General features: G+C 48.9%; 1 protein-coding gene across 3 annotated transcripts in view; it reads left to right on the top strand.

Annotated features, from left to right (window-relative positions):
- The window catches only part of Arhgef10 (Rho guanine nucleotide exchange factor 10), an 81,779-nt gene that overhangs the window by 49,336 nt on the left and 15,804 nt on the right, over positions 1 to 16,639 (top strand). For all 3 annotated transcript variants that reach the window (XM_038326085.1, XM_038326086.1, XM_038326084.1), the window contains 8 exons: positions 6,356 to 6,471; positions 6,971 to 7,098; positions 7,227 to 7,327; positions 8,787 to 8,908; positions 9,646 to 9,732; positions 10,824 to 11,050; positions 11,556 to 11,713; positions 14,238 to 14,380. In XM_038326085.1, coding sequence (XP_038182013.1) covers positions 6,356 to 6,471; positions 6,971 to 7,098; positions 7,227 to 7,327; positions 8,787 to 8,908; positions 9,646 to 9,732; positions 10,824 to 11,050; positions 11,556 to 11,713; positions 14,238 to 14,380 — 1,082 coding nt within the window. The remainder of the gene's footprint in view (positions 1 to 6,355; positions 6,472 to 6,970; positions 7,099 to 7,226; positions 7,328 to 8,786; positions 8,909 to 9,645; positions 9,733 to 10,823; positions 11,051 to 11,555; positions 11,714 to 14,237; positions 14,381 to 16,639) is intronic.

Genomic DNA, 16,639 nt, shown 5'->3' with positions numbered 1-16,639 from the left:
ACATGACTTCCCTGCTGTTTGAATGACTGGAACATTCAGGTTTGGAAGCTGGGTCTGTTGTTCTGTATTGGAGGCAGAGTGTGGGTGTCACTGCCTAGCAACCAGTGCTGGGAAAGGGTGAGGCTGTGCCAGCAGAAGCAGCAAGGAGCTGCCCCCCAGCACGGCTCCAAGCACCCAGAAAACAGGCTCCTGTTGGGGGCACAGCATGCCTGTTAGTCTCATTGAGTTTCCGTGATGATCGTCGTACACAGAGAGATGCTTGGGAACCAGCGAACTGGGCTCCTCCAGGGACCCCTGGGTTGGGTTAAGTGTTGAGATCTCCTGGAATCACTTTGCAACGTGTGTCTAAAAGGTTTTGCTGACTTTTCAGGCTGTGGCTCAGGGTTGGGAAGGCAGTTGATGAACCATCTGTTGGGATTCTGTGTACTAACCTGCTCTCCACACACTGATAATGCTGACAGAGAAGCAGGTCCCCACCTTCTGTGCCGGATGGTTATTTTGTATTGGCTTATCTGGTATATGGTCCATAGGTAACCTGGGGACTCGGAGTATCTATACCTTATTTGGCTCTGGTCTTCCTCATCCAAATAAGAACATATCCCATGGTACTGCTTATTATGAATTATTGCTATATTTAATTTACTTATGTCAGATATTATAATAATTTGACATCTGCATTCAAAATAAAATAATTGAATAGATCCTTAGTATTTCCGTCGCCTTGAAGATTAACTTTCAACTTTTGGTTAACACATAATAACTGTGGGACACAGCGTGACGCGTCAGTACTGACGTATTATCCGTCCTGACTCGTCTGCCTATTTAATGCTGCCATCTCCTTGTCATTGCCTCGTGTTTGAGGTTTCTTGTCATCTCTCTTCCAGGTATCCAGGTTGTAAACTGTAGTCACTCTGAACTGCTCAGAACTTAGTGCTCCTGTCTACAGCCCCTCTGCAGCCTCCCTCCTCTCTCCCTGCCCCGGCCTCTGGAATAGCTCTTTGTATTTGGACCTCCTCTTGCCTTCCTCACGTGGTGCTTATCTTTCTGTGTCCAGCTTAGTTCCTTTAGCACAGTGTATTCCAGTTCCATCCATTTTGCTACACTTGATAGAACTCAATACGCTGTGTCATTGATAGAATTTTCCACTGTGTGTGTACCACATTCTCATTGCCTGTTTTGTCTGCTGATGGCCACCCAGGCTGCTTCTGTGGCTTGCTTTCCCTTGGATGTATACCCAGGGTAGGATAGTTAGATCGTGGGGCATGTTTGTTTCCTGGGGGCTCCTCCATGCTGTTCTCTGTGCTGGCTTTCCTAACAGTCTACACTCCCATCAGCGCCAGGCCGTAATTCCCTTTCTCCACTTCTCACCTGCTTTTGTTATTTATTTTTTTGATGACAGCCCTTCTCACTAATGTGAGGCGATGTATAATTTGATTTGCCTTTCTGCAGTGATTACTGATGTAGAATTTTTCTTTGTGGTCTCATTGGCCACTTATGTATATTATTTTTAGGAATGTCTGTTCAGATTATTTGCCCATTTTTTATTGGATTAATTGGATTTTTGTTAGTGTGGTCTAGGTGGTAATCCTTTGTCACGTGGTTAGCTTGCAGGCAGATCTTTATGTCTTCTAAGGCTTATCAGTTGATTGCTCTTTCTGCTGTGTAGAAGCTTCTCAGTTTGATGTAATGACTATTCTTCTGCTTTTGTTTTGGGGGTCTTGTGTAAAAACTCTTTGCCAAATGGTTCTGGAAGAGCTAGTTACTCATACGCAGGAGGTTGGACTTGACCCCTCTCCCCGCAGCACACGAAGCCAGTTCTGAACCCTGGTGTTTGCTCTCAGTGAGCTCTTAGGTCTCAGAAGCCTGACCTAGGGAAGTGGCCCTGTGGAGGCGAGGACCAGGACAGACTCGCTGGTTGCTGTGCCAGAGGATAGCAGTTCCTTCCCATTCCTGCTGATTCTCTGGAGATCTGGGAAAATCAGGGGGCATTCTGGGAAATAGATGTGGGAGCCTGTGGAGACCAGTGGCTGACTGCTTCCCTTCACTCCTGCTCCCGCATCCTCCGCTTTACAACTCACCCCTGCTAGAACAGCCTTGTATGGGCCTGGGAAACCCTCTGCCCCTGGTCAGAGATATTCTGGCTTCCAGACTTGGAGAGGGTCATGTCTGAGTCCACCCTCCTACCCAGGTTGTCGTAGATGTCCTCGCTGTTGACTCAGCCACACAGCCCCTTCTTTGTTTGTCACGTAAGATTCCATTCAGCTTACACCCCAAATTTTCTCAATGGTTCTGAGGATTTCCATAGAAACGGGGAGGGGGCAGGGTAGTGTCCGTGAGAAAGCTGGGGAAAGATGTGGAGCGATTGTGTGCAGCTGCAATAGAGAATCAACCCACAAAATCTAAAATGCTCAGAATCTATCACCAGGTAGCTGGAAACTGACGCTGAGAAGTTTTCTGCTTGTGTGTTTTTACTTGATGGAGTTTGGGCCAGAGACCAGGCTCTCTCTGCTGCACAGAAGTCGCCTTTGAGAGCCGCTCTGCCCTGAAGTCCCCAGTGTCTGCTGCTCATGCTCAGAAGGCACTTTGTGCATTTTCCTGTGCTGGGCGGGGGTGAATATACCCCTTGTGGTCTTTAGTCACTGAGAAGACGTAGCCTCCCTTCCTGCCTCAGATTCACATCAGGGATGGTGTGTGGGTGTGGACACACATCGCTGAGGAGATGGCTCCGTAGGTAGAGGGCCTGCTGGGTAAAGTGTGGCCACAATGCAGACCTGTCATCTTTTCCCTGAGTGGGCAGGACACAGTAGGCTGTGTCCCTGCTTCTTTCCTTCTGAGGAAGATCTCCAGGTGCCTGAGGTGAAGTGAATAGCCTCGCCTCAGATCCCTCCTGTTTCCTATCAGCTTCTTCCCTCCTGCTGGGGTCTCTCTGCTCAGGGCACTGCCTTGACTGTCCATCACTTGTCTTTCTTGAAGGGAAAGGAGACTCGAGGAGGAGCCTAGATAAGGCTTCCGGCTCGCAGGAGTCCAAAAAGGCTGCTTTACGTAGCAGGGTATTCTCTGTTTAAACATGCGACTGACTCACGAGGTGAGTGGGAGGGAGGAATTCTCTCCAAATCCAAGCACAAATGGCAGATTCTTGACACTTGCCAGAAAGTCGGTGTCTCTTCTAGTTCTTCACCTTGTTCTCAGAGATGGGAAGTGAGGAAGCTGGAGCAGAGTTCCTGGCAGCCGCCTTGTTGGTGCAGACTTCTGCTCTGTGACATTTGTCATGGCATGACGGCCCAGGGTGTGACTGACTGGTGTGGACACGTGTCCCCCAAACCGAGGCGCTTCTCCTATCAGCCGAACACCAGTGTAAATGAAATCATACTGTTTCTTGGGCTAAAGCTAGATATAGGTTGTGGTAAGACAAAGGTGTGGTGGTAGAGAACAGAGCCAGGGAGGCGTTGTGACTCTGGGTGTGTGTGTGTGAGGGGTCTCACAGGTGATGGGAGTGATTTTGTGAGCCCTCGAGCTAGTCCTGGCCTGTGAGCTAACTGAAGAGTCTTGCAGGAATCTAAAATGTGTCCTGAAATTCTTAGCACTGCTTACCGAAAATAAAAGTCAACATTTATTAGTGGTTGCAAAGCTAACATAAAGTAGATGCTGTTGAAGAAAGTTAATGTCGCATTCATAGTCTTGCTACAAGCCTGGGTTCACAGCTCATTCTCAAAAGTTTATACAGTGAACGCAGTGGATGAGTTTCCAGATAAAACTATTTTTTTGATTTGTAAGCATAATGTAAGGGCAGATGTCGTCAGTGTGTGCATTGTTGGTGTGCAGGAGTGTGTGCATAGACGCAGCTAGCACGTTGGCTGCATTCATTGGCTGCGTTAGGGACGAATCCAGGTCACTAGAGTTCATCAGTGTTTCATGAAGGAAGAGGATCAAGGCCCTTGCCCCAGGGTAGTTTGATCAAGAGAGAGCCCAGGTCGAGTTCCTGTTTACCGCCCGTGTCTGCAGTCTCTCTGTAGCTAACGGTCTCTGGTCTGTCTATAACTTGTCTGCTGGAGGAGTCTGAGTCTGTGCCTGCCTGAATGCTGTCTTGTGGGCCCCTGTCTCTGCGTCCCTCACGAAGGGCTTTTGCTCTGTTTTTTTTTTTTTTTTTTTTTTTTTTTAACAGCACAGAAAGCATCCCATGGGAAAGGAATGAGGGACACTTTTCAGACGTCTTCACTGTGTTTTACGAGGGGTACACACAGACCCTGCTGACCTAGGTAGCACAGGAACAAACAAAGGCTATCAGATCTTATCTGTGTGCTTCTTCCAGCATTTGGGTGGAGTTTATTGCATGAGGTTGCTTTCAGCCTATTTGTGTTTCCAGCATTTATTGCCATAACACACATAAGCACACGTACTGCCCTCTGGGTCAAGGACATGGAAGAGCACATGTCTTAAGTTTAGAGCTGTGTATTAACTTGGGTTGTAAAAGTTGGTTACATGGGAAATACAAGGCAAATAGGAATATTTACATTTTGTTCTCTTAAAATCATGTTAAACAAACAGTACATAGCCATCTTCAGTAGACTAAGATGTATTATTAACTGAGCAGTGAGGACTGGAGAGTCTGAGTCTCAGAATGTGAGAGATACTTTCATAATAACGCCTTGCAACAGTTTGCTCCTCGCGGGGTGAAACTTAGATCCTTGGGAGGCACCTAACTCAGGAAGGCATGAAAAGTGATCAGATCAGCCCTGTGTTCTGAGGAACCACTCATATAGTAGTGGCTTTGTCCCCAGTGAGACAGCGTGTGTTTGAGAGACATGCGTTTATGAAGCTGTGCCCCAGCTTTGACACAGTGGCAGAGTGGACAGAACGAAGGTTGGGACGAGCTGTGTGGTTCTCGGGACAGAGTGCACACTTACAGACTTCAGTGATCAGAATCACAAGAAACTGAAGCGGTTAGCTGTGGAGCCTGAAACGCAGCTGGGCACTGCTCAGCCTAGGACCCCCGGAGGCAGGGCTGTGGCTAGGCAGCCGTCCTGCTAAGACCGCGACACCAAGGCCCCATGACTCTAAATCCAGTTCTCTCCCTGGCTGGCTCTGGGATGATTTCTGGGATGATTACATGAGATGGAGGGGGGAAAGGACAGGATGAGCATGCGGGTGTGCAGCTTGGGTTGTGGATGTAGTTCTGAGTTCAGATCCCTCTTGCCTCTGTGTGACCTTGGGTGGTCACACAGTCAGCTTGGAGACTGAGGGTCTGTTCTCAGCACTCATGTGCCTATGGGATCTGGACATAGAATATTTGCAAATCTCCCCTTGCTCCTCCCTCCCCAATCCCAAGCCTTCCATAAGTGGTGGAGCTGGCATGACTATAGGGGCTGGCTGGTAGGAACTGACTATGGACACATAGACAATAGGGTGCTCATCACCTCCTGACCCCAGTGTATGGACAGAGCCATTTCTGGTCCTTTCTAGATGTTCTAACTTTGGTGGGGAATCCTTAGGGAGCTCTATGGTTTTGGATACCTCAGGTGTTAGAAATTTGATTCTAATAAAATTTCCTATCTGGGTATTTCTTACTACTAATCATGATGTTTAAAATTAGGGGACCAGGGGTGCAGCTCCTTTGGCAGAGTTGTTTCCTAGCATGCGTGAAACCCTGAGTTTGATCCCTAGAACTTCACAGTACAACGTGGTGGTACATGTTATGATCTTAGCGATCCCAAGGTAGAGGCAAGAGGACCAAGAGTTCAAGGTCAGCTTCAGCTCCTTAGGAGTTGAAAGAAAATCTGAAATACGTGAAATTCCCTTGTCCACCCATGCCCCAATCCATCCGTCCGTCTGTCTGTCTGCCTTGCTCTCTCCTACAAAGTATAGGTCAAATTGTGAGACATTCTGTAACATAATTCAGCAGTGTCCTTCAAAAGAGTCAAATTCATCAGAGACAGACCGGGAGGTCTGTGGGCAGGTGAAGGCTAGGACACTTGAAGACTTCAGAGACCTGGGCTGGACCAGGATGAGAACAGTGAGCAGAAACTGGTGGTCTTGGGGTATGACAGGGCAGTGAGTGCTGTGCCATCCCCAGCATCACAGTGTGCAGTTTTATGAGACAGGACACCAACCTCCTGGGAGGCAGATGAAAGACATCATTCTGTACACATAAATTACCAAAATAGCAACTAGCAAAGGAGTAACTCCCAAGTGTTTGCAGCTATTTTTCTAAAGTCTAGATTTTCAACTATACTCTCCCTCCCTCCCTCCTCCCCCCCTCTCACACACACACACACTCACATATATGCAAAACTAGAATTTATTTTGGTGCTTCCCTGAGCAGGAAGCAAGTGATTCTTGTTTTTCCTCTGCATTTCAGACAAAGTTTACATGGGGCCAGGGCAGCTGTACCAGGATCTGCAGAACCTGCTGCATGACCTGAATGTCGTTGGGCAGATCTCACAGCTGATAGGAAACCTCCGAGGGAGCTATCAGGTACGGGGGCTGGGGGTAAGGTGGGGTGGGGGGCGGTTCCGGGATGGGACGCTGCTGTGGCCTCCAGATCTGTGAGCGTGGGCTTGTCTCCAGGCTCTCCAGAATCGGGCACTTGCGTGTCTGTGACTGCTCTTCTGTTGTTTGGGGCAGCGTAGCTTTTCTTCCTGCGGCAGTCTCAAACCTCAGTCACATCTCTGCATGATCAGCCGCAGGGAATTTGCTTTTGTGATGGTACATGAATACCATTGAGTCTCCCTGGGGTTTTCAGCTTAGATCTTTGCTTTTTCTCCTCTTCTAAAAGTGTGTGTAAGCAAAGTGTGCTGGCTTATCCTTGTAATCATCCCCGCTTGGCAGTATGAGGCAGGAGGATTGCCATGAATTTAATACCAGCCTGGGCTACATAGTGAATTCCAGGCCATCCTCAGTTAAAGTGAGACCTTGTCATGATAGAAAGCAAGATGCTATAAAACCAAACAAATGTGTTATGCATCTCCTCTAGAATTTAAACCAGTCAGTAGCTCACGATTGGACGTCAGGCTTACAACGACTGATCCTGAAGAAAGAAGAAGAAATCAGAGCCGCTGACCGCTGCAGAATTCAGTTACAGCTCCCGGGAAAGCAGGACAAGTCAGTAATTTAAAAAACCAAAGTGTAGCAGTTCTCTGTCATGGGTGCTTTCTGGCTGGGTTATTGCATTACCTGCCAGTCTGTACCAGAGCCTGGTCTGTAAAGGGAATGCTTCTCTCCTCTGGCAGGTCAGGGCGGCCCACTTTCTTTGCTGCTGTGTTCAATACGTTTACACCTGCCATCAAGGAGTCCTGGGTCAGCAGCCTGCAGATGGCCAAGCTGGCACTTGGTAAGACACAGGGTTTAAGCTAACTGAGCATGCGCCATTAAGAAACAGATGTTTCAGAGTCTCCAGAGAGGTTGTGTGGTGCTGCCTACACTGGGAAGGTAAAACCAGGGTGGAGAGAGAGCTTCCTGTGTTTTGGAAGCCTAGCTTTAGTAGGAAAAGGTAAGTTAAACAAAAGCATACCAGTTGCTTCTCTTGGGATCAGACTTTCTTGTATATTATGACTGTTGAGCACAAAGGTGAGCCTCTGAGGCTGTAGCTCCTCTGGTCCAGAGTGTGAAACCCCGGCGTGGGTCAGCTTTCAAGGAGCTGGAAGCACGCAGCATCTCAGCCTCTGTGCTAGCACCGCCTGTGACAGGGACTGCAGCGTATCAATACCTTGTCACTCGGGATTCCCAGCTCTAAAAATAAGTCCCGTGGTTTCACTCTGGTTGGATGTGGCTTTATAACTCTTTCCCGGCTCCTCTATCCATTTAGCCTGTGTATGTAGGTAGGTGGGAAGATACATTGATGATAAGTTGGTAGATGATAAGTAGGTTGGCAAATCAATAGGTAATGAGGTAGATAGATGATGGGTAGGTAGATGATATATGAGAGGGAGATAGATTGATAGACAGTTGGTAATTGGGTAGACAGATGGGAGATTGGTGGTAGACAGGTGGGTGGGTATATAGACTTAAAGATGAGAGGTGGGGAGGGATGCCGATCATCTCTATAGTGTGTCAAGAACTTATATACACAGATTTCTTTACTTAGCTTGCACTGGGGCGTCATGTGTATGCGTATATGTGGCGTATGAGAGAGTGCTTAGGTGTGGATGTCTGTGATGGTTTACCTGTATGTGGATAGGTGTGTGCACCCATTTGTGAAATCCTCTTCCAAGTGCAGACGGTCTGAACTGTCACCTAAGAATTAAACAGAAGTATGCTGTTGCTGGTCTCCTAGAGAGCAATGGTTAGTGAAGCGAGAAAGACTTTTATTGTGAAAGGGAGCCTTCCTGATCTGAGTGAGGACAGGGACATAGTCTTTGTCCTCTCCCGGGGATTCGCTGGTTTGTGTCCATAATCAAGGGGATGACCCCTTGTGAAATGACATGGTGGTCAGCTCCCTTCTGTTTTTACTCAAAGCTAAGATGTCCATCTTCTTTGGGAGCAAATTATGCCTTTACGTTTAGGGGTTTTTCACTGAGTCCGACCAGCTCAGCCTCTCGAAGGATCCAGGCCTGTCCGGTGGCCCCAGCCCATCACACTACCGCGTGCAGTTTAGGAGCAGATCCAGAGTGAGAGGACTTTGCAGATTAGGCTGCAGCAGTGAGAGGTCCAGCTAGGAAAGGCAATGTCGCCTCCTGAGATAAAATCGCTTTTGCTCACAAGCCATGGACTGTTGGGTGCAGCTCTTGGGCCAGGAGGAGGCACTCAGATTCACCCCAGCTCAGCTCTGCTCTCCCTGAATGTGCCCACAGAGGAGGAGAACCACATGGGGTGGTTCTGTGTGGACGACGATGGCAACCTAGCCAAGAAGGAGACGCACCCTCTCCTGGTGGGACACATGCCTGTGATGGTGGCCAAGCAGCCAGAGTTCAAGGTGAGAGCCCAGTAGTACCTGCTTTTGCAGAGGATTTACCTGGGGAGCGCCGGCGTCACACCCTGTTAGTGCTACTGGAGAGGAGATGATGTTGCTGGGAGCCCACCAGTGAGGCTCATCCAGTGCTGCCGGCTAAGGTTATTGTAGGCCACGGCCCGCTGTGCTCCAGCCTCTTCTGTGGGGCTCCAGCTTGCTCTGCACTCCCTTTCTGTAGAGGGCCAGGACTCTGAAGCCTTTATCTGCTTGATGTGGTGTGCACTTTCTCTGCTGAAGTGCCCACTGTGTCCTCATCTCAGGCACCGAGGCCCATCGACATTGACAAGGCACTGTGCCTTTCTTTAAGAAATAACTTGGCACTGTTACCTCTGCCTTATTCCTGGCCTCTGATCCACTTCGTGGGGGCTGCCTTGTCCCTGGCTCAGGTGAGGCACACTTTTAGAAGCCTCAGAACCCCTGCCCTGCACATGTGTCAGGAAGGCCAGTGGACACACTGTCTGTTGTCCTGCCCCTGGCTTAGTCCTCCTGGCTGATTTGGCATGCCCAGCTGGCTTTCAGCACGGTGGAGGGGTTCTAAAAATAAAAACACAAAAGACCAAACCTCCTTGGGAATTCACATCTGCAAAATGAACTCATGAGACTTCCACAGCTGGCTGTTCATGGGCCTGGGCTCAGGCCCGCACTTCAGCCAGCCACAGATGGAAGACATTTTGAATCCACAGTGTTGTGTTCCGTCGTAGATCGAGTGCGCAGCTTATAACCCCGAGCCTTACCTAAGCAACGACAGCCAAGCAGCTTCATCCTCCGCAGCACGTGGCTTCCTGTGGGTAAGGCTCTTTGCTTGTCTTCAGGGCAGCTTGAGAAAGAACTGCTGGGGACATTGGCCCAAAATACCCAGTCAGGTTTCCAAACAGCCTTCCTGTGAGGTGTGCACTTAGGAATTCAAATGTTGGCTTTTATTCCTTTCCATCTAAGAATTTTACCATCGAGGACCCGAGACAAAGCCTCCATCCCAGTGTCACACCACCTTGACTTTCTTCCTCTTCTCGAACATTGGAGTCCTGGTTAAACAGAGCTGGTTCTACACAATGTCTAGGCTCTCAGCAATACTCAGTAGTAGTAGCCCCCCCCCTCCCTCCCTCCCTCCCTCCCTCCCTCCCTCCCTCCCTCCCTCCCTCCCTCCCTCCCTCCCTCACAGGGACTTGATGGTTTGGCCTCCTTCCAACAGGGTCAAAGGGGGTTGCTTACTTGTTGCATAGAATACATGCAGGAGAGGCAGGGAGGTGTGGCAGCATGCTCCAGGCGGGAGGGAAGCTGAGTATGGGGGAACCAGCCAGCTGTCCACAGGGGTCAGGCTCCCTCCAGACTGTCAACTGTGGGGAGCTTAGTAGGCTTTCATGGGGCTCCTTGCGGAAATCTGAAATTCCGGAGCTGCCTGGCAGCACGCACTGTGCTCCCTGGGATGGCCTGCTCGGGCTGTGTTCTTTTCAGTTTCGGCCTCTTGAAAGGCTTGTTTTCACTGAGGCTGAGAGCTCTTGCACCCTGGTGCCAGCTTACTTAACACTGCCGCTAATTTGCTCTCTGGCACTTTGTAAAATGAGTGTGTGAATAGGCCCGTGCAATTGTGCGAAGGATGGTGTCTGCTGTCCGATGTGTACACTTTTCACTTGGAAAATAAAGTTGTATTCATGGTATTGAAAAATTTAAAAGCCAAATTCAGTACGCTGAAAAGAGAAATGGACTCTGTTAGGCATCCTTTTACTTGATTTGCTTTTTCTGAGTGTGATGGGCACACGAAAATCAATACCGTCATAGGCCGGGGTTCTGCGTCTCCAGGATCATGCCCAACCTGACCGTTTAGCAATTCTGGAAGTATGCGGGAGTTCACACTCTTTCTCCCTCTCACGCGCTGTCTCAGATCGGGAGCTGTAGCGATCAGATGGGCCAGGTCGCCATCGTCTCCTTTCAAGGTTCCAACCCCAAAGTCATTGAGTGCTTCAACGTGGAGTCGCGCATCCTGTGCATGGTGTACGTTCCCGCGGAGGAGTCGAAGCCCCAGGAGTCCAGCGAAGCCACGGACCCGGAGGCCACAGCCTCGAGAGCATCCCATGTGCCCACCATCTGCCTGGGCACGGAAGAAGGAAGGTAGAGAACAGTCACTGTTTTAGGGACTGTCCTCAGTGCAAGACAGGCCACCCTCACGTGGGGCAGTGTGAGCCCTGTAAGATGTGAGGGGGGAGGGGATTCTCCAGTCACCAGTCAGCCTCACCCATGGCAATTATCCTAAAAGGTAAAGGGGAAGCTCCCCACAGCTTGCCTCCCGAGTGGTCCATTTTTATTAATCCTTCTTAAAAATATACCACTTCTTCAGTTTTGGAATGAAGCACCAATATTTTTTGCTGTAATCATCTGGAACATTGACACTGTTTAATGACGAATTAAACTAACATTACAAAATCTATAGGAAGAAAATATGTTCCAGAATTTCTCTCTAAGCTCTACGAATGAAATCAGAATGACGGCAGGAGTTCTTTAGAATGTAGCCCGTGTGAGTTGAGTGGGAGGGCACTGCCATTTGATGATGCGGACTGGCACCAGGGCTTCTCACAGGGTGCACATGGGACCACTAACGTGTGTTTTTCTTTTGTAGCATTTCCATCTACAAAAGCAGTCAGGGCTGCAAGAAAGTGAGGCTTCAGCATTTCTACACCCCTGACAAGTCCACTGTCATGAGCTTGGCCTGCTCCCCACAAGGCCTGTATGCTGGCCTGGTCAATGGGTCAGTAGCCAGCTACACCAAGGCTCCAGGTAATTTCCCACATTCGGCCCTGACCCTGGCTAGAAATCAGACTCCTCTCCACCTCCCAGTGCAGAGCAGCTTTTGTATATTTTTCTTTTGTCAAATTTTCTGATTGCCATTATATTGTTCTATATTTCCCTATCCGTGATGCCTTTCTCTTAGGTTTCCAGGTGGTTTTCTTTGATCCTGTCCCTTGGCCTTCTGATTTTTTTCCTTCTTGTATGTCAGTTGCTTGGAGGGTTAATCCTCATCGCTGTGCGTCCCTGGGCTTGGCCAGCCCAGCTCTGTGGTGTAGTGTGCAGTACTCATCATAACCCACAATAGCTGTATAGTCCCACTGTCTCTGCAGCCTTCCCGCTGTGCATACACTGCCTGCACACTGTGGGCAGGCTGGGTGGTAGAGAGCAAGGTGGCCCGAGCGTCCACACACACAGCCTGTTGTCCTTCCATTGTTGGTGGTTGAGAATATTATTGATCGGAGACTATGTCCTTGCCTGATGGAGGTGCTGTTGCTTTGGAGTGGGGCTTGGAAACCTGGGACTTGATGGGACTGTTTCAGGTTGTGAAGACTTGGGGTTATCAGTATTGTTAGCTCATGTATGAAGTCTGTCTGTGGTGCAGGTGCCTTACTAGGTAGAAGTTATCCTAAGAGTTGGCCCGGATTCACACACTCTCAGTAGTGAGGTTGCACAGGCCCTTCCAGGGAGACAAGAGTACAGCATCTACGGAAAAGAGAGCTTGCTTAGGTGGCCAGAAAACAGAGGCTGATTGTTGGAAGTCGAACTTTAACCAAAGTAAAATATCTAAAGTGGGTTATCCCACCTTTGATCTTGGAGTTCCTGTTTCAAAGGCACCATACTGCCAGTCAGCAACTTCACACTCCTCTGGCAGCCTGCAGGCAGGGCTCTGTCTTGCTTCAGAGGTCTGTGTTCTTATTCCATGCCATGCCTTTAGGAGCCTGTGAACATCAGAGGACAGTGTGTCTACTCTGAACACACGCAAGTTTCATCACAGGTACAGGCCACAGTGCTGTAAAGGGCTGTGAGTACCACATGGAATGTCTGTTTGTATGAATGTTAGAGCAGGCGAGGGAAAGGTGAAGGTATATGCATGCGTGTGTGTATGTGGTTGTGTGCACACCTGCATTTTTGTGAGCATGCGTGCATGAATGCACACGTGTATGTGTGTGCGCACATGCATCTGTCTGTGAACCTAGTGCACTTGTTGCATGGTCAAGGGGGACACTGGGGTACAAAGCCATCCTGCAACATTGTTCAGCCTGATCAAAATTCTTGAAAGATACATTGTAATGAGAAGCACACAGCAGTAATCCAGCTTGCTCAGTTGCCTCTGTCTGGCAGCCCAGTTCACTCCTCATAGGCTTTGTATCCAGAGGCTCAGGGCTCCTGGTCAGGACAGAAAAAATGCTGAGACCTTGTTTCCTCCGAGCTGAGAGAACTCACATGGCAGGGAAGTCACACTGATGATGTAATTACCATTGGAATCCTGGAGCTTAATGAATGAACAATTAAATACTTACAGGATAGTCACATCAACCACTTTAATTTGCATTAAATCTTGTTTTCAATCTTAACAGTTGCTATGCTATTGATTCACATTTCATTTAAGTCATGGTAGAACTCATTACAGCTTTGGCTTCCTGGGGGTCAGGAAGGAAGACATTAGAAGAGCAGGGCCTTTGGCTTAGTTTTGTTTGGTCTTTTCACCTTAGTAAAGACAGGTTCTCCTCACAATTGTAGGATGTTTTAAAATTCATGCGGTCCTTCTGACAACCAATCATTTCATGCATTACTGCTGTATTGCAGCAGGATCTGTGGAAATGTGACAGGTCCTGCAATGAGTGTTTATGTGTATGTCTTATTTTTAGTTCTTGAAACAAGTTTCAAGGCTTGTGACAGTACTGCCCCATCTTATAGATAAAGAAACTGATACTTAATTTACAGAAAGCAAGGAATGTGTCTAGAGTCATGCTAGGTAGAGAGATGCCATAGGAAGGTGGGTCCCGTCCTGCCTGCTGTCCTCTGTGTCTTCCACATGCTACAGGCGGTTTTGCAGTGAGGTGTGGTGTCCTGTTTCTCTCTCTCTATGTACAGTTACTTGAGTTTAGAGTAACTGTAGACAGAAGTTTCTGTCCTGCCTGGTTCCGCAGCCATTCATTCCCAAAGAAACACATAGAGGCTTATATTTATTATAAACTGTTTGGCCTGTTCAGGCTTATTATTAACTAGCTCTTATAACTTAAATTAGCCCATAATTCTTGTCTCTGTTTAACCATGTGACTTGGTGCCTTTTCTCAGTAAGGAATTCTCATCTTGCTTCCCCTGTGTCTGGCTGGTAGCTGCGTCTCTGCCTTTCCTCTTCCCAGAATTCTCCTAGTCTGATCACTCCACCTGTGCTTCCTGCCTGGCTACTGGCCAGTCAGCATTTTATTAGACTAATACAAGTAGCAAATCTTTGCAGTGCACAAGAGCATCATCCTACAGCAAAGAACTAAAAATATTATCTTTTAAGATGGATCGTGGAACTCGGAACCCCAGCAAGTGATCAAGTTGGGTGTCCTGCCTGTCAGAAGCCTTCTCCTGGTGGAAGGTGCGCTGTGGGCAGCCTCAGGAGGACAGGTGTTCATGGCCAGCATGGAGACGCACACTATAGAGGTGAGTGCTGCCACGAATCTGCTGCTGCCTGCTGCAGACAGACTGTGTCCCAGCCACACAGGCATTCTGCAGTGTCAATGGCAGGAACGGGGTGCATTCTGGGGCTTTGCTTAGAACGATATAATTAACTAGAAAACGCATCTCACCATTTTCTAACCTCTTCTCTGGGGCATGCTTGCTCTCTGTTTACCTACTAAGTAGTGGAAACATTGATTTCAAAATACATTCGATATAAACAGCCCTCAGGGACATGTGGAAAATCAGCGCTTGGCTGGAGTACCATTTCTCATCAGTGGGTTGGGGGATCGTTCCTGAGATGAAGGAAGGACTAGCTGGACATTCAGGAGACCAATGCAGGCTTCCTAAACCCAAAACTTCCTCATTGTGAGAATTTTAACAAAAGGAGAAGCCATAAACTCACAGGGCAAAATGCAGGATTGGTGTGTGGCTCGCTGTGCTAGGGAGGGTGCCTCTCCCGAGATACCAGACACCAGAAGTTGCCAACAGGGAAAAGGACTGTGAGTTAAGCATCAAACCTTTCTTTCACACCTGATGTTGTACACATGCGCCAATATATTCAATTTCAGATCTGGGGAAATAGTTCCTGTACATATGACCAATAATTAACATGCTTCATGTCCAACAAGGTCTTCCTGGATATGAAGAGAGGGACAGCCACCCTGGTAGGGAGGGGTAAGAGGGCCTGAGAGGCCGCCCACAAGAAAGAAGTACACAGTCACACCCCACACCCTCAGTGATGATGGCGTGGCTCACACAGCAAGGTTCTATTTTGTGTACAAACTTTATTTTTAGAGTCACTTTAGATTCTTGGCAAAATTGAGCAGAAAGTTCAGATTACCGTATCTCTCTGCCCCCTCCCCCCCGTGCTCCCTCCATGTGCTCCCCTTTCTTGCCATCAGCACCCACACACGTGTCCTGCGTGTTTCCATCAGCAGGCCTGCATTGACATGTCATTGCTGTTATTTTGGTGGCACAGACGTGCGGTGACACGTGTCCATCGCAGCACCGTACACAGCCATTCTCTCTAAATCCCTCTGCCCACCGTCACTGGTTTCTTCCTCTTCTTCTCTGTGGGGAGCCTCCGATCTTCCAGACTCTCCTTTCTGGGATGTCAAAGGAATGGTAGTCTGAAGTGCCCAAAGCAAACCCCCGCAGGGGGAGCTGGGTAAGACGGGTATGCTGTAGAGCAGGGAAGGCGGCCAGTGCAGGCAGAGAGGTTGTGTGTCGGCCACTGGAGAATGGCGGGTCCACATACCACCCCTGCCTGTGGTCATGCCTGCTGCCCATACCCCTGCGTGTGTGTTTGCAGCTCACAGACATATAATCTGTATGTTCTTCTTCGTTGTGCCCTTGGCATTTTCTTGCCATGTCTGATGCTGCTTATTGGACAGACTGCCCATGTGCAGTCACCCGTCAGCCTTTTACTGTCTCCCACCCTGCCCTTCCCTGTGGAAGGAAGCTCAGGTCACATGGGTGCTGGTGTTTTAGCCACTAAACATGAATTACATTGCTGGGGAGGGGGTGATGCACACCTTTAACCCCAGGATTTGGGAGGCAGAGGTCAGCTTGGTCTACAGAGTTGAGTCTCAGGACAGCCAGGGCTACACAGAGAAACCCTGTCTCAAGAAAATCAAAAAGCACAAGAACAACAACAAAGCAATCCTGTCACAGAATAGCCTTAAGTGTCATACAAGAGGTGACAAGTGTTTGTCTTTGGGGCAGGGCTTCTTTAGTCTGACATGTTCTGATGACTGTTCAGAAATCTGCAGACCAAACTGCCATCGCCATTGGCTCCCGGAAACATGTGCATCTCTGGTGGAGTCTGCCAGCTCACCAGAGCAGGGCAGGGTCTGGGTCTTTGCTGAGAGTTCACTGTCACATTTTTAGTGTCGCCCAGGCATCTATTTCAGGACGTACGTTGGCAGCATGTTCTGTCACCTCAGGAGAGAGTGGGATTTAAGCCCCAGATATAGAGAACTCGGGGTGGTTTTGGTACTGGGAATGGAATCCAAGGCCTCATGCATGTTCAGCACTCAGCTACCTGACCATGCTCCCATCTCCAGAGCTGTGAATTGTAGTACGCCCTGTGACGTGGAGCTCATCAATGTGGTGCAGTCTCAGGCCTGCAGACTCCCGGGGCAGTTCAAGGGTCAGGGGGTGAGGCTCAGTTTGAACCAGGGTGTTTCCACATGGGGCAAAGGTGCAGGCAGGGCACTGTGTTTCCTGGCACGTCCAAGC

This window comes from Arvicola amphibius, chromosome 4, assembly GCF_903992535.2.
Source record: "Arvicola amphibius chromosome 4, mArvAmp1.2, whole genome shotgun sequence".
Taxonomy (NCBI): domain Eukaryota; kingdom Metazoa; phylum Chordata; class Mammalia; order Rodentia; family Cricetidae; genus Arvicola; species Arvicola amphibius.
The sequence above is the reverse complement of the archived record's forward strand: the minus strand, read 5'-3'. Positions and strand labels throughout refer to the sequence as shown.